Source organism: Amblyomma maculatum, chromosome 2, assembly GCF_055883805.1.
Source record: "Amblyomma maculatum isolate TAMU_Amacu chromosome 2, ASM5588380v1, whole genome shotgun sequence".
In the NCBI taxonomy this organism is placed as follows: Eukaryota; Metazoa; Arthropoda; class Arachnida; order Ixodida; family Ixodidae; genus Amblyomma; species Amblyomma maculatum.
Window position 1 is genome coordinate 24,372,055 of NC_139345.1, and position 25,351 is coordinate 24,397,405.

Here is a 25,351-nt window from a genome sequence, read left to right on the forward strand (position 1 = left end):
CTTTCTAAGTGATACTCCTGAGAAAAGTAGATCTATTTTGTATGAAAATTTTGTATGGCCCAAAGCAATAGAACACTATTTGAAGCCCTCTTTGATAAAGCCATTGAAACTTCCTGCAAGTTAGTACAGTTGATGTTAGATATCTCTACATATCACCACAATTGATGTGAGACGTGCACAATCAGAAACCCTATACATATCACCATTGATGTTGCTGTCTGTTGCCTATCTTGACTGCCTGCATGCTCAATACAGTGTGTTGCACTTCGTTGAAATCATAACAGAATTACGGTAGATGTATGTTGAAGCACCGCTGTTTCGAGTGTGTTCTCCTCAATAAAAATATTCATGTAGAATTGCATTTGAATACTTTAATGATGCACTGCATGACATGCAAGTGGATCTTCCCCCCTCCTCTCCCTTTTCCACTTGGAGGTTCCAGATATGCGTGCACTCAACTATCTTGGAGCGGATTTATGGGTCTCTCTTGGAGGGGGTGATGGGGCTGCACATATTTCTGCAAGCACATGTGGGTTTCTAAGCCCTGAGAAAATAGGTTTTAAGGTCTTCTAACAGGAAATTTCTCGCTTTGGGAAAAGGAAGGCTTTCTTTTTTTGCCCCTGCCCTTCCTAAATTCGCCACTGCTGCCAACACCACGCTTCTCTACTGTCCTTATATCGCCTGAATGAATGGATGCGGTGGCAAAATGAAATGCCCTCGTGTACTAATGCCCAGGCGCCCAATGCGCACTTTTCTTTTTCGGGTTTTTATGATAGGGCATTGCTATTTTAAGCGATAGCTTATGTAGTTCGTAATGGTAATTTATGGTTCTATTGATTGATGATTTATTGGTACGTGTGTGATAGGTGATGACTAGTTAATAAAATCAGTGTAATTGATGGATTAAAATATTGCAAGGGGTGTTCAAAGGTATCAAAATTCTCAGAATGAAAAGCCAATGCTTGATGATTTTAGGGCCATTTTTTTAATCTTCACCAGCTACACCAGTGCAGCAAAAATCCATTTACACTGGTGTAGCTGGTGTAGGTTAAACAAATGGTCCTGCTAAGAAAATTTAGTGTGTGTAAATGAAAACTGCTTACATAGGTGCTAAATTGCTCAGAATGGAAAGCCAATACTTGGTGATGCTAAGTATCGGTGTATAAAAAAATGAATAAAATAAAAATAACAAAAGTAAAAAAAAAAATAAATGTGAAAAGCATCGTTCGTGCGTGTGAAACGCTATCGTGTCATACCATAGAGTATAAAGGAGGTTATAGTCATAAGTGTAAGTGTGCTCATGATTTTTTATTTATTCATTAAAAAAAACTGCTTCGTGAATACGTTCTTTCTGGAATAACTTTTCCTTTCAAGTCAACGTAAATTAGTTAGCCAACGCTCAAATAAACCGGTACAGTCGGTACCGTTGGTCGCGCCGTCTGTTGGCAATCAGTCAACAATGAGGGAGCCATGGAGGTAAACGGCTAAACCCGCGTTTTTAGGGATTTGAGCTGCTTCAATTTTCCTCTGTGTTTATGCTCCAGCATTCTCAAAACAACGAACAGGTACGTTAACGGTCACAACTTGACGATATTAGCGATTTTTTATTGTTTGTCTGTAAAACTTTGTGTCGCTAAATAGTAACCGACGCGCGCGTCGCGCATCTGTGCAGTGTATCACGTCTCTCGACGTTTGATGGTCTTAGCGTCGATTGCTGTGTAAGTTTTCAACAAACAAACATCACGCACTGCTTTCCCTGCGCCGCGAGAAATTCTGTCCATGCTGCGAAAAGTTTATCTTGCATAGGAGTTCACGCTGCATTTATGCTACCCCTGGTTCCATGGACTGTGTGCACGGCTGAATTCGCGCGCTTGCACTTTGTACAGTACTTGCCTGTCTGGAGAGGAAAAAAGAGAACCGATTACTTTAGAACGAGGTGCGGCCTCGCCTTAGTGTACGTCAAGCTGTCTATTACCGGGTGTGCAGGGTCTGAGGATATGTTAGTCATTCGAGACTGCGACCAGCTGAAAAAATTAGTCGATCGTGATCGACTGTGCGAGGCGAGCACATGGGAGCCACAACTCGCGTACTGAGCTAGGAACGCTGCAAGACTCGGCCCTCTCGATGTAATGTTGCAAAGTTGCAGCGCTGATAGACAGTGCCAATTGCATTGTTTTTGAAAGTAGCAGCCGGCTTACAACCGTAGTTGAATAGATAACTAATGTATTGTTATTTTTCATGCTGCAAGCTTTATTACTTCTAGGTCTGTGACATGCCCTGTAATGCCCATTCCAACCGCTTTGTATTGATGTAACGATTCTTCAATTCCCATTTTTTTGCCTCTCGCGGACCTTCTTTCTGATGTTCCGGGTAACTTCCTTTTTCCCTGTTGTCTGCATAGCCTTTTGTAAGCTTTCCAATTTCCTTTCGTGCTCGCTTTTTTACTGCACAAATAATTGATGAGTTTGGCTGCCCACCTCCTCTCGTCCATTTTTTATGGTCTTTCCTCAAATTTTGTTGTGTGCTTCCCTTGCCTTAAAGGACGACCAGCCCGTAACCTCTGTACAGCTTCGCTTGTCTTTTTATGGGCCCCTAAAGCAAATCTACCCACCGAAGTGCCCTCTGGTCTGCACTGGCTTTCAGTGAAAGTAGCAGCAGACACTGTCCTCTAACATACTAACACCAAAAACCTAGATGCACCAGGGCCGAAACTCCACCTGCATTTCTCCTTCAGCAAAAAGTCAAGCCATGCCACTCATAGTCACTTCTGCCTTAGAAGGATGGAGCAGTTATCTTAAGCAGATATGTTGCACCTTCATACACTTTTATGACATTAATCACCTTGTACACAAAATAGTGATTGAAGGATAGCTGCAGTCTAGTTATTCAATGGCCTAAAAGGGGAATTGTTGAGTAATATTGGAAAACCTTTTTTGTTCAGCATTGGGCAAACGTCTACGTGATTTGCATCACACAACTTTAGGTACAGCAGCAAATGTAGCATTTAAGGTCAGATCGTTATACAAGATATCTTTTCTTCCTACCATGCTGCGGGGTCTTTCAAGAGGATCTTTCTTAAATTTGAAAAAGTGCAATTCCTGGCCTTCTCATCAGATTTTCTTCTGTGCATTGTCATTATTGGCTTTTTTTTTTTCTTTCTTTAAAAGCATATACCTCTTTAGCAGATGTTCAGTTGTCTAGTGAAATGATCAGATTGCTCTGCCTTTAAAAAGTATGACTGCTTGCACTACAGAGCTACTGGCCTATGTATTGAATGCATGCACATTTTAGTTGTTAGAGCATGCATGAATCTGATAGTTATGCAATCAAATTTTGCAGAAAGGACTGTTTTTCAATAAGGTTTGAACAATAGTGGCACAGTTAACTTTAGGCGCTGTGTGCATATAGCTCTGGAGTGACGCAGTGAGAAGGCAATGCGAACGCGATGCAGTGGTTATATGCTAATTAGTCTATTGTGGTACACCGGAGAGGTTCTTTAAGCCCTCCAATAAGTTTTTTTTGCTGCAAGGAATTTAAAGTTTAGCAGCTTTCCGGCCCAATATTGGGAGCAGGAACAATGACTATATTGCATTCAACTAGGTTATTGCCACTGTCGTGATTAAATTCACTGTGATAAAATCCTCGCTTTTTGTTTTCTTTTAGTTGAAGTCTGCAAAAAAACAAATAATAGGCTATTTGTGCCCATGTCTGAATCACTTCATCTGCAAGACCTTTTTCCTAGTAAAAGGTCTCTGACTCGACACTCGAATAATTTTTTTTACACCGATCAAGGAATCTTCCTCCCCTTTCAGCAGACTGGAGTCCCTTGGGATTCAGTGGTGTGCAGGGCCAGATGGATGATTTTCTTTTGGATGTCGTTCTGGCTGATTATTAAAGCCTCCCAGGACTCCAAATTCCTGTCTGGTTCATTGTATCTAGGACATGTCCACACCATGTGTATCAAGCCTGCAATTTCGTTAGTGTTTGCACCGCTGGTCCTGTATCGCCGGATGCCATCTGCTTAGTGTGAGTGGATTGGGAAAAACCCCCGCCTGCAACTTTCTCTATATAACCCCTTCTTTTCTGCTTAGAATTTTGTCTGCTCGAGGCAGTGTCTGTCTTTCTAATCTGTAATGATTTAGAATATCATGATATGTTTTCAGCTCCTCTCTCTGAAGGGGCTCTCTGCTCGATGAGACTGCACTGGTATCCCAGTGTGTAAGTCCTCGGGCCAGTGCATGCGCTGTCTCGTTTCCTCGCAGGCCCTCGTGGGCCGGAGTCCAGACAAGGCTAATTAGTTCCACTGGTGGTGGTCCGGCAGCCAGAATTTTAACTGCTTCACAGATACCCTGCCTGCGTTGTAGTTTCGGACAGCCGATTGGGAATCTGTTACAATCGCCCTTACGTTCTGCTGAATTAGGGCCAGCGTAGTGGCCACTTCCTCAACCGCTGTTGTGTCCCTCTGTCGAATGCTGCAGCACGAGACCCAGTCCTCCCCTGTTACTAAGACTACGAAACCCGTTCTGCGTTCGTATTCTACTGCGTCCGTATGAACCATGTCCTGTCAATTTGCTAATGTTTTCTGTAGAGCTTTCACTGTGTCTTTCCTTTTCCCCTGTGGTGTACTGGGTGCATGTTCCTTGGGGGTAGTGGGATTCTTATTTTGATTTTGTTATACCTGTCGGCATATCTTTAGTCAGCTTGAGCCTTGCTCGAGGTTCGAAGCCTAGCTTTTCTAGTATTTTTAGTCCCGATCGGCTGCATAGGAGTAGATGCTGCTATGCTACTCTACCTAGTAGGTGCTAGTACCTGTCCCTCACTTCAAAGATCAGTTGGTCACTAGCGCCTTCATATTTATATACGAGTTTCTGTAGTTGTTGGTGGGCCTCGTATTTCGTCTTATCCGGGTCGAAAAGATCTCTAAGCATTTTTCATATGTTAGCTTTGCTGGTTCCGTGGCCCATCTGCTCACAGATGTTGCCCAGTTTTGTGTAGTTAAGTACAGCGCATGCTCAATATCTCTGTTCTGTTTGGCCAGGAGCTTGCATATATTCCTGTTCCCCCTGTTTAGGGCAAGCTGTGCTTCTACTCCCTTTTCTTGCGCCGCAGACCTATCAAGCGCTTGTTGACCTCTTCGGTAGCTTCTTTAACTGCTGCGATAATATCTGTTCCCCAAGATATGCTGTCTGTGATTTCGTCTTCGGCATGAAGGTTCTGTCTGAATAGGTTCCAGTTTATAGCTGTGAACTTTTTGGGTTTCGGCGCGGGCTGTTGGCGGAGAAAGAAAAGGAACGCGAAACTCTGGCAAAGCCTATATGATAACTCTACGCGCCGCCGGTGGAGGCATCTGGAAGCGCATGGTGCCTTTAGTGGTTCATACCCATGCGTTGACTTAGGGCATAGTAGATGCAAATTTTTTCAAGGTTTGCTATAGACCTTTGCATCGGGCGAGGAGGTTGTCAAAATGCCTTCTCTTTGAACTGTTGCAAACTGGTTGTGCTGCCGCCTCCACCGTGTTGACGTCAGGCGCACACAACAGCCCAGCCAGCAATATGGTGACACCTAGGAGGCCCTCGTTGCAAAGGTCTATAGTAATATTCTGAGGCTTTATTATCATGGTTTCCAGATTATCTTTTGAATTGCCTATATTTCCATTTGATTAAAAATCCCCTATTCTGTCATGTCATACAAGTTTGCCATGGGGAAGTTGACGGTGACTGCCGCTTTGATTATATGTAATAACACTATCTCATATCCTGTCAACACAAATTTGGTTGCTTTTAACTTTCATGTATTATTTCATAAAATCACATGTGCATATGATTAAATGTAACCTGAATAACTGGAACAGTTGTTAAGCTCTCATTGTTTTGTCAGAATAAACTGCCAAACTGCTTATTCAGCAGTAATGCAGGGATTAGGGGTGCTGTTTTCACATAAGCTAACTTACAGTGAATCTTGCTTTTAAATTTCAGTACAGTTGCAGACTTGTACTATTTCTATAATTCTGGAGAAATGCAGATGCTGTCTTAGCTTTTAATTCTAGAAAGAATTTCTATCAAAGGCAGGCATTTTTTATCAGTATGCATATGTAATGGCCTACCAATGAAAAAGGCACGCAGTGCTCATCTCTTCATGTTTCATTAGCCTGGTTCAGTAGCTATCTAGGAAGGATGTCGCAAAAAGAAAAGGCAAGACCATGCCATTTACAGTGGTCAAGGCTTTTTTTGGTAAAACTTGGAAAGTGTTACCCAATTTGCAGTTGGCATGAACTGGTCTCTGGCATGTATAATTTTGTGGGTAAAAAAAAAAAAACATTCTACAAGCAATCGTTAAGATGTAGAGGAAATGTGATGGCATTTTTCTGTACCTTCTATTTCTTTGCTCTGTCGTCCTGCAGCCTACATCACATACTGCACCACTACAACTACTTGTAAATTCTCTCAACCTCTATCATTGCTATAGCCCACTTAGTATCAGCTACCACAGAGCAGTCTTTACTAAGCTGCAGCAGCCAAAGTTTCTTTATAGCTGGTGTTTCAGTGTAGCCGGTGTTTAATTTTGCCCCAAGGCTCCATACATATAGATTTTTTTCTGCTTTCATGGCACTCCTGATGCTGACGTACTATAGCGTGCCATTGTGGTAATGATGGTTATTCATGATATACTAATGTAGGAAAGGGATGTGCATTGCTGTGGCTGCCTCACTTAATAATAGTAATTGGTTCTCAGGAAGGGAAAGGCACAGTATCTGTCACACTTGTTTGTGTGGGCAACTGAACTGCAACATAAAGGAAGGGAGGAAGGTGAGAGTGAAAGTGGAAAGAGAGAAAGAGGAGCCATAGTTGAGAGCTACGGAGTAATTTCGACCACCTGGGGGTCTTTAATGGGCTCTGACATCGCACAGCATATGTACGTCTCTTCGTTTTGCCTCCATCTGAACGCAGCCGCCGGCAGTCAGGATTGAATCCGGGTACTCTGGCACAGTAGTCAGGCGTCTCACCATTGTACCAACGCCGCGGGGCTGCCTCGCTTAAGGTTGGTGGCTGAACTGTGGTCATGAGAGGAGGGAAGAGTTATGCAGGAGACAAAAAAATACCTCATTATGGCAGTGTTGATGGTAAATCATAAATGCTAATCATGTGAGGTGGGCTGAATCTGTTACTGCACCCTATAGAGAGACAATAAAGAAAACAATAAATGGCATGAGATTGAACAAGTAAATGTTGCGTAAACCGATAGGAGATAAAAGGGAATGATTGAGATGACTGATGCACCCTCATTTCCACCACATGCATTAACGTTAAAATGTTCATGGTCAGGTAACAGTTGTTACTAATTGCAAGTACTTGTGCTTGGCATTCCAGTTAGACAAAATGCGCAGAACGTAGTCTGTCCTTGCAAACTATAGGAGACGCAAACAGAATATTTATTTATTAGAATTAACCATGGCATCCTGATACCTCCATCTAATTGCAGTTAAAGACACTGTAAATTGGGCTTCACACTTGCATTGCTGTGCAGGTCGCATTGAGAAATTTTGTGCCTCATGGGTCAGGAGCTGAAAATAAGAGCGAAAGAAAAGAAATTAAAATAAAAACCAAATGTAAATGAAATAAATAAAAATTAACCAAAACATTTTGTTCCCTCATCACACTGTCCCAGTTTTCATGGAAAAGATAATGGGGTATGCTCCATTCTGCCTAAATGCCAGATCATTGACAAGGTAGATGCTTGGGCATGTTGGTTAGACATCGGTGCAGCGCATACGACGAGGACACAGACACAGCGCTGATTGGTTGCCACTTCAAGATGGCTCGGAGAGAGCTAGTAAAAGGGTGCAACGGTTAGTACCGCTGTCAGTTACCTAGAAAAAAAATGCAGACTTGAAAATGATAGAGAATGTGGGTTGTCCGGTGTCTCACTCTTGAAGGCTGCTGATGTCTCTAAAGCTCATGCAGATTAGAGGGCTAGGGCCTCTTTTCATTTCTCTGTCTGGTGACAAGGTCTTAGTTCATTTTAGTCAGATACGTGACTCATAAAACTGCCCCTTGTGTTCAGAACAAAGACTGAAATTTTTGTTGCCAGCGAGCCGTATCACAGTTTTGTGGATGCAGCCTGCAGGCTGCATGGTTGAGACTTCTGGTGTAAGCATTGCATAATGCAATCATGAGGGAGTTTGCAGTCACTTTTCATGCATAGTGTGCTTCAGAGAAGGCTTTATATTTTATCTTCCAAACATTTGCATTGTTGAGAACGTTGGTACAAACTTCTAAAATTAAGTGAATTTCAAAAGTAAACTGTGCATATGAAAAGCAGAATAGTTCTTATCAAATGGCTATGAACAAGCATTTGTTATGCAGTGAACTTTTTATGCTAGCCTAGTCAACCATTCATATACAAGCTATACTTGTGCACCTATCTCATCCTATTATGCATGTTGGGACGTGTCTAAGAGTATTAACTCTTATTCTTTTTGTGCTGGGTGTGCTAATTTGGTGTTTGTATCAGTATTATTCTGTTAAAATTTGTTTATGCCTTTCAAAGTAGGGCCATTTTGCCTTCTGTTTAGATTAAGTATTAGGTGTATTAGGTAGTAGATTAAGTTATTCATTGTTTATTTCTTACACGGCCGGTTTCGGGGGAGAGCGCGCTTCTCTTCTCTTACGGCCTCTCCAATGGGGTCTGTTTCCACCGCCCGCCGCGCCTCGGTGGGGTCGCCACCGCCCCACTACTGCTCTTCCGCTACAGCCGTTCACGCTCAATGGAAACGCGCGCTCGCTTTTAGCTCCGCCCGCGTCAGTTGCAACCGGCAGGTCCGGACATTTCGCCCCTTGTGGTTTATACAAAAATCGTAATCGGCATCGAATATTTATCGTGTACGAGGAATAAAATACAGTCAACAATCCGCTCGCGCGCGCGCGCGCCTTCGTCAGTGCGGCCGTGCACGATCGAATTAAGCTTCGGTTACACAACATTTTTTGCCCCTACGTTTTGTACAAAAATAAATTTACCAGGCTATGCAATGTGCCTTTGAATGTTTTAAGCAGGTGTAGCGCGACCTGACGGGAGTGCATGGTGAACTGTTGGGTGGAGATTCTGTCAACCGCTACCGTTTCAAAAGAGGCACCGGCGAAAATTCATGGCGCGTCTCAGATTCAGGGTAAAGAACAAAAATCTACTCATATAGTTAAAATTTCACTTGTCTAGTGGAGTGGGCTGTTCTAACTTCGTTCAAAACATATCAGTTGGTTGAAAGACCGAAAATGTATATGTAGTCTTGCGACTACTTTTAATCAAGGAAATTGGCATAGACAGTTAAGCAGAATTGAAAAGAGCGGCAAACAGTAAAACATTTATCCTTCAAAGTTACACATTTCGCTACATATTCATGAATTCATCAAAATGCGACCTGCGTCTAGAAAATTCAGTCTCAAAATCTTCCTGCACGGCTTGTGCACATAAGGAGTTGGCCTCGTTAATATTCTTAATTCGTTAATATTCTCGAGAATATTGTCCTCATAGAAGAGTATACTACATGGGGCTGCTTCTTTCGCTAGTTTCAAGAAGAATAGCGCAGGCGTCACATCCGAAGTTGATTAACTTAATGTATTCATCGACGTAAGGTAAACTGGAATATGTGACAGTGGGAAATGGGATGGTAGGAGATGCCATCACTTCCTTCAGTTCCTCGGTTACTGATTGCGGCATAGCAGAAATGATTTTTTTTTTTTTCTTTTGGCATCGACGCAAGGTGCCTTGATTTTGCTCTCAGATAAAACGTTTTTCTTGACAATGTATAGTATACGTCAAGTGCCGCTAGCTGTTACGGCCCTTGCATCTAGCATATGTCGCTCCCTTCCGCACTTTAACCTTACTTTCCCGAAGAGAGCCGCAATGGGTCGCCATATAGGGCTTGAAATGAGTCTTCAGTGAGAGTGTCCTTCATCATCATCATCATCAGCCTGATTATACCCACTGCAGGGCGAAGGCCTCTCCCATATTTCTCCACTTAACCCGGTTCTGTGCTAGCTGCATCCACTTGACCCCTGCGAACTTCTTAATCTCATCCGCCCACCTAACTTTCTGCCGCCCCCTGCTACGCTTTCCTTCCCTTGGAATCCAGTTTGTTACCCTCAGCGACCATCGGTTATCCTCTTTTCGCACTACATGTCCTGCCCATGTCCATTTCCTCTTCTTAATTTCTACTAGAATGTCGGTAACTTGAGTTATTTCTCTGACCCACTCTGCACGCTTTCTATCTCTTAGTGTTACCCCTACCATTTTTCGTTCCATAGCCCTCTGGGTTGTCCTCAACTTAAGTAGAACTCTCTTGGTTACCCTCCACGTTTCAGCCCCCTAGGTGAGTACAGGTAAGATGCAACCGTTGTATACATTCCTCTTGAGCGATACCGGTAAGCTGCTAGTCATAATCTGCGAGTGCTTGCCAAATGCGCTCCATCCCAATCGTATTCTTCTTGTTATTTCCTTTTCGTGGTCCGGGTCTGCGGTTACTACCTGTCCTAAGTAGACATATTCGCCTACTACTTCCAGTATTTCGCTACCTAATGTAAACTGCTGTTCCTTCCCGAGGCTGTTGAACATTACCTTAGTCTTCTGCATATTGATTTTCAAGCCTACCTTTCTACTTTTCCTGTCTAGGTCATCAATCATTATTTGCAGTTCATCCCCCGAGTTGCTTAGCAAGGCAATGTCATCAGCAAATCGCAGATTACTGAGGTATTCTCCATCTACCCTTATCCCTAACTGCTCCCATTCCAAGTCTCTGAATACTTCCTCTAAACAAGCTGTGAATAGTACTGGGGAGATTGTGTCTCCTTGCCTAACACCTCTCTTTATGGGAATTTTGTTACTTTCTTTATGCAGAACTATGGTTGCTGTGCAGCCGCTATATATATCTTCCAGCACTTTCACGTATGGCTCGTCTATCCCCTGATTTCGCAATGCCTACATCACCGCCGAGGTTTCAACTGAGTCAAATGCTTTTTCATAATCAATGAATGCTATGTATAAGGGCTGGTTATATTCCGAGCATTTTTCTATCACCTGATTGATGGTAGGGATATGATCGATAGTAGAGTACCGTTTCCGAAACCCTGCTTGATCCTTTGCTTGATTGCAGTCTAAGGTTGTCCTGATTCTATTAGCGATTACCTTAGTAAATACCTTATACGTAACAGACAGTAAGCTGATTGGTCTGTAATTTTTAAGGTCCTTAGAGTCCCCTTTTTAGTGAATGAGGATAATGTTTGCATTCTTCCATGGTTCCGGTACCGTCGATGACACCAGGCACTGCGTATACAGGGTGGCCAGGTTTTCTAGCACGATATCCACCCGTCCTTCAGCAAATCTGTAGTTATCTGATCCACTCCAGCTGATTTCCCCCTTTTCATAGTTTCTAGTGCTTTCTTGACCTCGTCCTTCGTCACTGGTGGAACGTCTGACTGTTTTTTCCTACCGCCAATCTCATTACGGTCCTGACTACTTTGGCTACTGTAGAGATCTGTATAGAACTCCTCGGCTACTTTGACTATCTTTTCCATATTAGTGATGACGTTGCCCGCCTTGTCCCTTATCGCATACATCTGGTTTTTGCCTATGCCCAATTTCTTCTTTACCGCTTTAAGGCTTCCCCCGTTCTTTACAGCATGCTCAATTTTCTCCATGTTATATTTCCTAATATCGGCCACCTTGTGCTTATTGATTAGCTTTGATATCTCGGCCAATTCGATCTGGTCTGTTGGATTGGAAGCTTTCATACTCTGGCGTTTCTTAATCAAATCTTTCGTCTCCTTAGACAGCTTACCGGTATCCTCTCTAACTATCCTACCGCCTACTTCTACCGCGCACTCAGTAATGATATCTCTGAAATTATTGTTCCTTGCCTCAAGGGTAATGTCGCCATCCTCAGTTAGAGCTGAAAACCTATTCTGTAGCGAGATCCTGAACTCTTCTGCCCTCCCCCTCACTGCTAATTCGTTGATGGGTTTCTTTCTTACTAATCTGTTGCGTTCCTTCTTCAGATTTAGGCTAATTCGGGACCTCACCATCCTGTGGTCACTGCATCGCACTTTCCCGATTACCTCTACATCTTGCATAATGGCGGGGGTTGAACACATTATGAAGTCGATTTCATTTTTAGTCTCTCCGTTAGGACTTTTCCAGGTCCATTTCCGGTTCTTCCGTTTGCTGAAGAAGGTATTCATGATTCGTAAGTTATTGCGCTCTGCAAACTCAACTAGTAACTCCCCCCTGCTATTCCTAGAACCAATGCCATAGTCACCTACTACCTTGTCTCCTGCCTGTTTTTCTAGTAACTCCCCCCTGCTATTCCTAGAACCAATGCCATAGTCACCTACTACCTTGTCTCCTGCCTGTTTTTTCCCTACCTTGGCATTGAAATCGCCTATTAGTACAGTATACTGCGTCTTTACTTTTCGCATTGCCGATTCTACATATTCGTAGAAGCTTTCAACTGCCTGGTCATCATAACTACATGTAGGTGCATAGGCCTGTACAACCTTCAGTTTATACCGCTTATTAAGCCGAATTACGATGCCTGCAACCCTCTCATTAATACTATAGAATTCATCTATATTACCCGCTATATACTTATTGACAAGGAAACCTACTCCTAGTTGTCGCCTCTCTGGTAAGCCTCGATAACACAGTACATGCCCATCTTTCAGTACAGTATATGCCTCATTCGGCCTCCTAACCTCACTAAGCCCTATGACATCCCATTTCATGCCCTCTAGTTCCTCTAACAGCACTGCTAAGCTAGCTTCACTAGCTAGGGTTCTAGCATTAAACGTTGCCAGGGTCAGTTTCCAATGGCGGCCTGTCCAGCGGAGCCAGACTTTCTTAGCACCCCCTGCTGCGTCACAGGTCTGACCTCCGCCGTGGTCAGTTGTTCCGCAGCCGCTGGTGACTGAGGGCCGGGGTTTTATGGAGTGTGTCCTTATTTAACGCTTTAGAAGTTTCTTGCATACTTTCGATATAGCAAGTGAACTCATCGAGTATCATCATCATTTATTGGCCTCTTTTTACCACTTCCAGCACAAGTGGTGTCATGAATATCAAACCATATTTTATTGTTTTCGTAATAAGCTTAATATCATGTAAAAATTTCATTAAAACAACTTTTATATGCAAAATTAAAACAATGTTTATAATACCACATACTGGCTAATATATGAATTGTAATAACATTTAAAACTCAACCCTACAACGTTTACTTTGACTGTTATACTAATACTTTATATCATGAGAGAATTTTGCAATTTACATTACATTTTTATGAAATTATTTTCATCTTCGGGGCTACATGGATGGTTTCGCATCTAGCGCTGAAAGATAGACGGTTTTGCTGTTGCGGACTAGTTGCTGTCATGTTAGCCTTGAAGAAACTTGGATGTGATCACTGCTCGTTGCTGTTTTTTTTTTTTTTTTGTTTTTTTATTCCTATTCTTGTACACGCTTGGGGAAAATTCGGGTTAAAATGAACAAAAGTAGCTACCATGCCGCAATGTATGCCATGCTTGTCGAACGTTTGCTGAACGACAGTGTTTTTTATACCCGTTCACGTGCGTGGTACGTTGACGACATGCCGCTGCAACATCTACCTTCTGTGTTCTTTCATTTCGGGGCTGCACTCACCACGAAAGTCGCGAGCGACAGCGCGAAACCAAGCAAAAGCCACCCGCCGCCACCGAAGCAGATGCGGAGCGAACAGTTAAAGCCCCAGGGACTTTACGAACAGTGTGCAGGTCGCGCCCCTTGCGGCGGCGGAGAGCGTAACTCTGGGAGAAACGTTCCCATTGGTCCCTTGGCGATTGAGAGGCCGCGCGCTCTCCCTCGAGACCGGCCGTAGTTTCTTACTCTGCACTTCGTGTGCAATATTATTGCACGCACTTTTTGGTAGTCACCGTGTGTGTGTGTGTGTGTGGGGGGGGGGGGGGGGGGGGCGCAGCTTACCTTTGCTTTCAAAAATAGTGTTTGGTGCTACCTGTCATGAAGTAAGCAAAGAACTTGTCAGATTGTGTTTGTTTTCATACTCTTTAAAATGTAAAACTGAGTTTAGTCACGTAGCTGTTCATTTTACAGTTTGCTGCTATGTGATGTATCGAAAGTAACGTTTAATATGTGAACGGATTAGCATATTTGTAAATGCATTTATCGAACACCATGTACTGTACACCATCATATGCAATTAATTCTAGAGACATTCACATCAACATTAACTCTGACTGATGTTTTTATTGAAACTGAGCCGGTGATTGCAAAACAGGAAGGAAGGTACAAGAAAACTGGCTTGTTATTGTTGTAGTGGTTATTTATTGTATGTACAAAAGGAAAGAAAAGATGTTTGCCAGCCCCGGTATCTGCTATCTGATGTCTGAAGCACCTGAACTGGGGCGGCGGAAATAAAGGGATAGCGAGGAGAAGGTAGAGGAAATCAAAGCGGTGAGTGATAGGGAGAAAGAAAAGGGTAGGTAAAAATGAAAGAAATATATACACTATGGTACAGTATACAGTAGTTTGCTTGAGGTCCACCCGCAAATATCTTAGGTCACTGAGCACTCGGCACATCGGGCGGGCCTCCGCAATAGCTCTGCGTCCAGGCAACTGTTCACAACGCACGCACTGGCACACTGTACAAAACACTGACGGCTGTCGTGGGCGATCGGCCGTTATTGTGGGAAATAGCACAAGCTTGTTATTATACAGTGACAATTTTCAGTGCAGTTTAAGTAAAAAACAGCAATGTACTTTTTGCAGTGATTGTGGTATATGGCATCCCTAAGAAAAGGGGCTCGTATTGGCCTTGCTGTTTGATTTACAGTGTGATAATTCCAAGATTACCTCGGAAGGAGACTGCAGCCATGAAATTAGGAGACGCCTGCTTCTGAGAAAGAAAGCAATGGTTAGCCTTGACCGCCTAGTAAAGAGCAGAGACATTAGTCTGCCAACCAAGATCCGTATAACTCGTGCTATGGTCTTTCCAGTTGTGATGTATGGATGCGAGAGTTGGACTGTGAAAAAGGCTGACCGCCGAAGTATTGACGCGTTTGAATTGTGGTGCTGGCGAAGACTCTTGAGAGTTCCTTGGACTGCCAAAGATCAAATCAGTCGATATTGTCGACCATAAACCCTGACTGCTCATTGGAGGGTCAAATTCTAAAGTTTAAAGCTCAGCTACTTTGGTCATCTGATGAGAAGAGAGGAGTCGCTGGAGAAAGATTTGATGTTGGGAAAGGTTGAGGGTCGCCGGAGAAGGGGTAGGCAGCGAACGCGATGGTTAGATGGCATCCTTGAGGCACTGCAGATGAAGTTATGTGATGTTAGGAAGATAGAGACCGGAAAGCGTGGCGTGACATGGTCCATAGGGTCACGAAGAGTCGGACACGACTGAACGACTAAACTGAACTGAACTGTTTATTCTTTTTTTTTTTTTTGTGCGTGCTTTTTATACTTGTGCCGGGCAACTGATCGCTCCATGTCGGATTGTGTCGGATTGGCTCGTCTGCTTTCGGCTTATTACCTGTGAAGTCTTCTCAAGTTTGCTTAGTATTGCTTTGGTTACTGGAACATGTATCTTAAATCGTCCAGGTCCACCAACTGCGTACCGGACAAGTTGGCTTGTCGTTCATTAGCTGCACGTCGATTAGACACTCTCTCCGATATTTTTGGTGCGTAGCCATGCTATAGCCATGCGTAACCGAAAAGCGGAGTCACTTGCGGTCACATTCTGACGAATGAAAATGCGCCATCTGTGGTCACGTGGCCTATATCTGGCCAATAACGCAGTTTTTTTTTTTTTTTTTTTTTTTTCAATAAAACGGCAGCAAAGTCTCAAAGCAGTCTATGGCGACGGAAGCGCGGTACGGCTGCCTCGTCATGCTCATGCGACTGCCGCGCAGTTTGAGGTTTCCCAAAGAAAGGGAACACGGTTTGCCGCCACAGCGCGCGGGCGCTTACGTACGCTGTCCGAAGAACAGCACGCGCCCGAACGTGCGAAGCAGGCTGCTGCCTAAAGAAAAAGACGTGGCAAGTCAGAAGTCCGGAAAGAACTGGAGACCTAAAGACCGAAGTCCGAAGATCCAGAAGTAAGGAATCAGAAGTTTGATGACTTATGATTAGGCGAAGCGAGAAGCGGTGCTGAAGAGACGTCAGCGATTGGAAAAATGGCTTGTGTAAAACGACCTCTCCGCGTGTACAGACTGCTGTGGCTGAGGCGGGTTTCGGAAACGAGTTGTCAACAATCCGTTTGAACCTACCGCGAGAAATCTCGGGGATGTTTCCTGCATTCCTACCTCTTGGGTCATATACGCAAAGGTTTCGAGTGGGAGGTGTGGCAATTGTTGGCGGGAGTCCGCGCAAAAGTTGGATATCTCAGCCTCTATCAGTGCTGAGTTGTCATAACGGCTTGTGTTGGCTTTTTAAAATATTGTGCCTTCGTGTTTTTGTTATTTTTGTCTTTTTTTTTTTTTTTGTTAAGTGTGTGACACATCTGATCTGAATAGAGGGCTCATACTAGTGTCAGCAGCAATGACAATTATCACTTGTATCTGAGCGCCCCTGTGGTGCACAATTCTGAAGACTCAGTTTTTCATAATAGTATTGCCCATATGAAAACTATCAACGGTGAAAGAAAGCATTTGCTTGAAGTGAGGTAATACCAGTAATATTTGCTAGCTTTGTAACAGATTGGCCATATATGGCAAAATACACTACGTGTTGTTGTGCAGGTTAAATGGTGCAGTTGTCCAGCAAGTTTAATAATGTATGTGTAAAATAAATATCCATATTGAAAGGTCTCTTATAAATGGAAGCGATATTTTTAAAAGCATATGGGTGCCTTGTCGTTGTGAAAAATTGATGGCATTGCGCAATGTTCTGAAATGAATAAGCAAATGCCCAAACTGTATGGTGCATAACTGCAGTAGGCTACTGGAGTTTCCTTGTATTTCTGCAGTGTCTGCTTTAGCATCCGTGCTTACACAGCCTTTTTTCCATTGCCAGCGTGAAAATTACTTGCATCAGTGTTAGCATTTGTCAGTGGAGGTGAACAATCAGCCACACACTGCATGCTGCCGCATTGGGAGATTTTGTGTGTGAACCCTGTTCAAGGGCTCAATAGAACTAAATTTTATTTGGAAGTAAGGAGCCTCAAAACTTTACCATTCATACTATTTAAATTAACCCGAGTTTTCGGACCGTATGACTACTGTGTCATGTGGCCCTCTTGTTGTCATTGCATAAAACTGTGTGACTTAGGCTTTGCATTGAGTGCTACATCGTGATAAAAAAGATATTACAAAACGATCAGACCTTTTACATGACCATTCTTCAAAAACATTTAGATTTACCTGCAGTGATCACTTGGATACTTTTAACGAATGCTTTTACTCTAAGCCGAGCTTCTCACACACGACAGAATTTTTCTGAAGGTTGTAGATGTGTGGAGATGAATGGGTAGGTGGTCAGTAGTGCTTGGAGGGTGGGAGCGGGCTGGTGATGTGGGATATGGTTGGGTGGCAGCCGCTTACCTAGTGAGCTGGTCGGTGGGTGGTGCCTCTGTAGGCTCCAACTGGCTTTCCCACTGCGTCTGAATTTGATTTTATATCCATTTTTTGCTTTGCTGTCGCGTGTGCTTCTAGTGCTTGGGTGGAAAGCACTAATAGGGTAAAGGTGGATGGGAGTCGAAGGCAACAGTTGATAGTTGGGCAGCTAGCTCCCTTGCTTGGGCGATGAAGTAGGGTGGTGGCTGGTGGGTGGTGCTGCTACTATGGAAAACAACCAGACCAACATTTTCTCAGAGTAACAGGAACACTGCTTCTGCAGTAAAAGTGTGTTGGCTTGACTCTTTTTCAGCCTAGGGAGGACCATCTAAAGATCTTTACACCATCTGTATTGTTGTGTGGCCCACTCTAGATAGTTAACATCTTGATGTGGACATGGGTACCTGGATGGGTTCCATCTCAATAGTGCATGCCTGCAGACTACAGAAAAAAAAAATGTGCCAGAAAACGAGCATTCATATCTTCTATGGACAATGTGTTAATACTCAGCATGCCATTAGGTTTACTTGGAAGGTTAATGCTTCCAATACATTTGGGATGTCTGCCATAGCTGAGATTTTTTTTTTTTTTTTTTTGTCATTGAGCACTTTCTTATTGTCTGCGGCCATATGATTAGTTTAGTTGATGGGATTTAAAGTTTCAAAGTGATTCAGGCTAAAAGAATTTTTAGTGGAGGGCTCCGGAAATTTCGAACTCCTGGGATTCATAAAACTGACATCGCACAGCATATGCACGCCTTGCTTTTTGCGTCCATCGAAGATCTGCCACTGTGGTCAGGACTCGATCCTGCATCCTAGTCGAGCACCTTAACCACTGCGCCACCATGGCAGTGCACGTGGCCGTATGATGCTAGAGTTTTGTTCTCGGATAGTAAATATGAAAGGAGGTACAGTCGTGAGCAAAAGTGGTATACAATACGCAGCCGGTCGCAGAGCTCGAAAGAACTGCGTTGAAACTTCATTTAGCAATAGGATAGCGAGAGGGGCAAAAATAGAGACTCATGCATGTCGGTAAAATGTGTAACCATCATGATCGTCTTGATCTCAGATAGCTTTTGCTGTATAGCATTGCAATGCAATTTTCCCGAGCTCCGCCACCAGCTGCATGCTGTATGCCACTTTTGCTCATAACTGTACATTCATTGCACATGCCATTCAGGGGGATTTATTTCAGGAAGTTTAATTAAAATACTTTTCGTTTAGGCAAGAAAATAGTTGTGCAGGTTGGGCACTCATGCCATATTGCAGCGTTGCTCCATGCCAGCTTTTCAATGCAATGAACGCATGATGCACACACAGTGCAGGGGGTAAAGTGAGTGAGTGTGGCTGTCGTATCTTTTGGTCTGCACCTCCAGTTGACACGCGGGGCATATTGATATTCATGCTACCTGATAGCTTCATTTTTAGATTTTCTAATGGAGAACTTGGGCAACTTTTATATTGCCGAAGTTAGCAGCATACAAGCGTAGTGCACCATCATGTTTGGGCAGTGCAGCGCTTGGTGCACATAAACAGCACTGTATTGGCCAAATACGATGGTGCATTGTATTTGGATGCTGCCAACTCCAGCAATACAAAAGTTGTCAAGTGCACGATTACAAAAAACTAAAAATGAAGCTGTCATGTAGCACAAACATCAGGACGCCCCATGTGGTAACTAGAAATGCAAACCAAAAAATTGCGGCAGCCACACTGATTTCACCGCTGCTCTATCTAAAGCAGGTGCCACTTTCAGTCCAAGTACGAGCTAAGTGGCTAGTGTTCATCATGTAAACTACTGGTATGGAGCTGTCCTTCTGCCATGAAGTGCTCTTTCGGGTCGGATGACAAGTGGAGTGAAATCAGTGGGATCGTGTGATTGCGGCATTTTTTGTGAGCAATGCGGAGTTGGGTTTTTCGTGAGTTTTGCAGTGCCCATGGCAGAAATAAGTAAAAGGAAACGAGCTGACCATTATGCTTCTCTCTTCTGGGGAAGAGGCCACTTGGCAGTAGCAGCCTGTATTCATGGGCCAACAAAAGTCATATACTGATTGTCTGTGACTTCTTAAGTAGACGAACAAATCTAGATTGTCTAGGGCGCCGTAGCCATCTTCGTGCCTCAAAAGCTCATTCAAGAAAACAAGTTGAAATCACTGTATTGTTTGAAAGATCACGGGCATTTAAAAGTGACACGGATGTTTCATCACATCAAGACCTCAACTGCACATGTTGGAGCTGCAAATGTAGCTCCACTTGTAGGTGAACAAGCCAGCCGACCTTTAGTGTTGGGAGCGTCCACCTGGAGCACCATACAGAGCTACTTACATTCTTATTTGCAGCCAGCTCCTGTGGAAACTGCTATGGAGAGCAGGCACAGAGTAGGACATGGGTGCCCAACCTGTAAAATTATTTTGTCGCCTAAAGCTAGAAGGGTTGCAAATAAGCATAGTTAAATATATTCCATTGAATGGTATAGTAAACCTTTAATATTTCTAGTAGGACTACCTCATTATGCGAATGATGGCTACATAAAGAAACATTTGTCAATTTTGTATTCTTGGGGGGGGACCAGCGGTCACTAAAATATTTTTATCGATCCTCTTTTGGACAACTTCAGAATTCCATAGTTCTGTGCCATTTTTCGTGTTCTATTTTTAAAAAAAGTAAACAAATCTGCTTCAAATTACTGTGTATGAGAGCTTAATCTTTTATTTTGTGAAAAAATAAATCAGTCATGCATGAGATATTTTAGACTCAATTTTGCTACCTAGAATCATACTAGAACTGCAATGCTTTTGCTGTGTAGGGTTGTTCATGTCAAACGGCCCTGATTTTGCACTCGAGCACTTACAGTTTTTTTTTTTTTTTTTAATTGTTCTTCTACAACATGGCCCCATTTTGTGTTTGGTGAAAAAAATTTGCGAACTTAACATGGCTCAAGAAATATTATTTCTCTAAAGCAAACTAAAACGTGTGTGATGATAACATAATAAAGATTGACTTTTAAAAAAGCATTTGGAGATGGTTGTGCAAAAAAAATTTGAGCAAGCTAAAACGTGTGTGATGATAACATAATAAAGATTCACTTTTAAAAAAGCATTTGGAGATGGTTGTGCAAAAAAAAAATTTGATTAAGCTTGCACACTGTGACCCTGTAAGCATAGTGGTCCTGGAATGGTTCTTGTCGTAGCTTGTTATTGAGCATCAGGGCCTTTATATATATTTTTTTTTCTGCAAGCCTGCAATCTGGATTTATTGTATTGCATTTTCATTCTTCCTCCTCTGTGACAGTGCAGTAAAGATGGGAGAGCCAACAGGCAGTACCAAATCGGAGAAGGATGGTAGCCTTGCATTGCACCCAAATGGCAGCAGTGTTAGGCACCCAAACTGTTCCAAGCAAGGGCATACTGGTGCCACTGAAGAGGGCTGCTCAAAGGAGTCTCAGAATGCCTCTGACCACAAAGAAATCAAGGATGAAGTGCAGCAAACACCGGAACATGAGAGAGAACGCAAGGAAGCAGCTGAAGAGGATGGCAATACACCTGGCTTGCCCAGATTCCTTTCTCATCTTGTGAAAGTTGGCGAGTATATGCCTGTGGCTACTACACAATCTGGCGAGATCCTTATGGAAGAGGAACACTTCATGGTAGAGGCTCCTTCCCTGGTGACTCCCCTCTTGGTTAAGAAACCAGACCAATTCCTGACTGAAAATGGTGAATCTTCTATACAAAAGGTAGAAGAGAAGGGTGTGCCACTTGTGGGCAAAGGAAGCAGCTCACCAGCTGACTACTTTGCAAGCACTGCAGGGCAGTTTCTCATTGGGCTGGGCCTGAGCCAAGCACTTCAGCTGGTCAACCGTGATTTAATGCGGTCAAAGGAACGTGAACTGAAAAAGGCCGTTAGCCGTACACGAGACACAGCGGAGGAGCATCGTAAACTGACTGAAGCATACCAGCAAGCTAAAACTGCAAATGCCCCATTCACCTTCAAGTTGAAGCATTGCAGAGTGTGTGATTTTAAGACTGAATCTGACCTCGTTTTAAATGGCCATCTACTAACGCCACACTTAACAGCTCGTCGTGAACTTCAGTGTAGTTTCTGCAGTTTTTCAACACGTGATGCCAGGGCTATTGTGTTCCATATGAAGGCCCTGCACAATCGACTGCCAACCATGGAGCCAGCACCACACTTTTATGAATGTCCATTTTGCCCTTTTGAGACGAACCTCAAGTCTAAATCCAATGTTCATATCAACCGTTGCCAGAAGCATTTCATCAGTAGCTTAAATCAGACACCTCATGAAAGGTTTGAGCCCCCGGGAGTCACACTCAAACCTTTTACTGTGAAGGACATTGCAGCTTACAGGAAGGCACGCATGGAGTTTGTCTCCAATGCTATAGTTTCTGGCAAGGGTATCCAGAACCGCCCTTTTTCTGTGCTAAACCAGAACGGCGCTCATCTTCTGGCTGGGTCCCGAGGACCCAGTTACCAGCAGCTGTCATCAGTGGCCTCATCCAATCAGAACCAAGAACGGGGACGCTCCAAGCTGACCTATATTCAGCCGACTCCTGCGTCAAACAGGACGTATCAGGTTGTTGCTGGCAATTCACCGCTGCTCCCTCTTCTCAATGCTAGTCCCCAGCTGAGTGTAACTCGTGCTCCAGTGCCTTCCAGCAGTGGCAACGTGAGATCAGCTACCCTCCATGGGACAGCACCTTTGTTAGCCCAGCTACAAGCACCATCAGGCCAACGGCCACGAACACCTGCCGAATCCAGTGGGACAACCGCATCATTTGTCATCTGTGAGATTTGCGATGGCTACATCAAGGACCTGGAACAGCTGCGTACGCACATGCAGTGGATACACAAAGTAAAGATCCACCCCAAGATGTTGGCAACTCGCCCTCCTCTCAACTGCCAAAAGTGCCAGTGGCGCTTCTTCACAGACCAAGGGCTCGAGCGGCATTTACTTGGTGCGCATGGCCTGGTCACATCCAACATGCAGGACCAGGCGAACTCGGGCCAGGACAGTGGCCGTTGTACTGTGTGTGGCCGCATCTATGCCTCCAAGCTGGTCGCCCACATGAGCCAGGTGAGCAATGTGCTGTTTCTTCTCATAATAACGCACTTCCTTTTCACAATGCGATCGGCACTGTTTCCCTGGTTTTTATTGGCATCACCTCGTCTGCATGATGTGTGTCAGAGTCAAAAGACACAACCATACACTGTGTTCGAAGCTGCCAGCTTGGGTGAATGGCTTCTCTACGGTAGTCTGCACCTTCCAGTTGAGGTCAGCTTTGGCAGCTCAAGTTAAACAGGAGGTGCTAACCTGGATCATGGCGCAGATTACACTTCCTCCGAGCCACTAATCTGCTCAATTGTTCATAGACTGCTATTGCTGTTTATGCTAGATCTGCAGCATTTCAGCGGCAGTGCCAAAGGAGTTCATTGACTGTGAGAGTTATGCATGACATTGTGTTAATCATTTCTTGAACCATTTAGCACTGACCATTCATCTCACCCTTAAGCCTAAGCAGCTGTATATTTTTTTTCTTCTCTAACACACTTTACCCGAATAAGCTTTTAGATTTCAAATGCAGATTTGTTAATATCAGTCCTGTAGACGGTTGGCATTGAATGAAGCTTTATTGCTCAGTTTTATGCTTCTTTGTAGCATTTGTTCTAGTTTTTCAGAATATGCATGTGGAGGGTCTCAAGTTTCATTAGTAAAAGCAAGAACCGTTGTTTTCTTGAAGAGCATAGGGATAATTCTAAACATTAGTTAATGATGTGTAGCCTATAACTCTGCCTTCGTGATTCATGGACATCTCCGTGCATTACTTTAAACGAAAAAAACTTTTCTTGCTATAACTTGTAGACCGATTCTTACTTCATCTACATATCGTCTCTTTTTGTTATCTTCCACTCATATGTGATTCATGGACATCTCCATGCATTACTTTAAATGAAAAAAACTTTTCTTGCTATAACTTGTAGACCGATTCTTATTTCATCTACATATCGTCTCTTTTTGTTATCTTCCACTCATATGTGTGATACCAGTGGATGAAGTACATCAATGTGGCTACCATCAACATTCTCATAATGTTGATTGTTGAGCCAGAATTTGGCTTTAAGAGTACCATGTTACTAAGGCAGAGATCTAAAATAAACTTTTCATCTCTAAAATGTGTGGCCATCTATTCTGCGCAATTTTATTTCTATAGATGTTCTCGAATTTATGCACAGAATGAAATAGCAGAAATGCAGCTGATGACAAAAAAAAATTGTTTGTGGAAACTTTCTATAAGCATTTGGAATGATACATTGGGTGCTTTATGTGTCCCTATTGTTTTGACGTGTGCAGGTCCACCGGGTGGTGTTAAAGCCAGCCCACCTGTCCTACAAGTGTACAGTATGTACTGAGACATTTGGCCTCTACAGGCTTTTTGAAGCCCATGTTTACACTATGCATAGTGGCCCCACGAAGCGGACTTCGTCTGCTGCTGCCTCAGATGACCGGCCAGCAAAGCGGCCAACTTTATTTCCACGTTCTACTCCTTCAGGCCGGGGTAATGCAGAAGTCATTCCTGCAAAGGCTAATAAGACTGTGGCTGGACTAAAGGAAATTTCCATCACCCCAGTTGTACCCGTTCCAACAATGTCAGTCTCAAGGACCAAAGTTAAAGAGGACCCAGTTTCTGTGGATGTGGCTCCTGCTGCTCCAACAAAGCCAGCTGATCCTTTACTCGGCACTCTGTGTATGACCTGTGAGGCAAATGTGGAGGACTTGCCAGAACATTTGAAAGAGAACCACCTTCGTAGCTGTCATGTACGTGTCTGTCACATTGAAAAGTGTGACCAGTGCCTCGGCTCTTTCAATGGCATGATAGTTGTACGTACTTCAGACGTTGGTGAAGATGACAGCTCTGAAGATGAAGCTGAAGAAGATGAAACTGAAAACTGTGAAGGTAATGAGGGTGCTGTCCAGGAAGAGCCCCGAAACAACCTTGAATCTCATAGTCGCACTAAGGACATTACTGGGCTCGGCTCTAAAAAGGAAGACGGGGATGGCCAAAGTGGAAAAGGGGAATGTAAGGAGGGCGTTTCCCAACAAGAGCATGTAGACTTGGGTGAACCTCATGGTGGCAAGGACATTGCTTCACTTGAATCAAAGAAAGAAGGCATGGATGGCCAGTGTGAAAAGAGGGAATGTGAGAATTCTCTGCTGCCAAGGTCTATGAACTTGAATGGACCTCACTCTGCCAACGACATTGCTGGGCAGGACTCGGAAAAAGAAGATGTAGGTAGTCAGGGTGAAAATGGTGAAGATAAGGAGGATGCTACTCAGCCGGAACCAGTGGACTTGGATGGAACTCACTCTCTCAGGGACATTACTGGGCTGAACTCAAAAAGGGAATGCATAGGTGGGCAGTGTGAAAATGGTAAGAATGAGAAAGATGCTACCCACCCAGAGCCCATGGACTTAGATGGACCTCACTCTATCAGCGACATTGCTGGGCTAAACTCAAAAAGGAAAGACATGGGTGGCAAATGTGAAGATGAGGAAGATGTTACCCACCCAGAGCCCATGGAATTGGTTGAACCTCACGATGCCAATGGCATTGTCGGGCTAAACTCAAAATAAGAAAACAAGGGTGACCAGTGCAAAAAAAAAAAAATGTAAGTGAATGGGCTGTCCACCCAGAGCCCATATACTTGATGGACTTCATTGTTCCTAGGACATTGCTAGGATGTATTCAAAAA

General features: G+C 43.7%; 1 protein-coding gene across 4 annotated transcripts; it reads left to right on the forward strand.

Annotated features, from left to right (window-relative positions):
* The first annotated feature begins 1,422 nt into the window (after positions 1-1,422).
* On the forward strand, positions 1,423-25,351 carry LOC146198152 (uncharacterized). Of its 4 annotated transcripts, none has more exons than XM_084593484.1 (3): positions 1,423-1,565; positions 20,876-22,676; positions 23,952-25,351. In XM_084593484.1, exons 2-3 carry the CDS (start codon positions 20,886-20,888, stop codon positions 25,230-25,232), a joined length of 3,072 nt encoding a protein of 1,023 aa, XP_084449610.1. In that variant the 5' UTR covers positions 1,423-1,565; positions 20,876-20,885; the 3' UTR covers positions 25,233-25,351. The 4 variants fall into 4 exon arrangements, with proteins under 4 accessions (XP_084449610.1, XP_084449611.1, XP_084449608.1 ...); XM_084593485.1 differs by having other exon boundaries at positions 1,425-1,565; positions 20,881-22,676; XM_084593482.1 differs by lacking the exon at positions 1,423-1,565 and adding an exon at positions 1,670-1,718.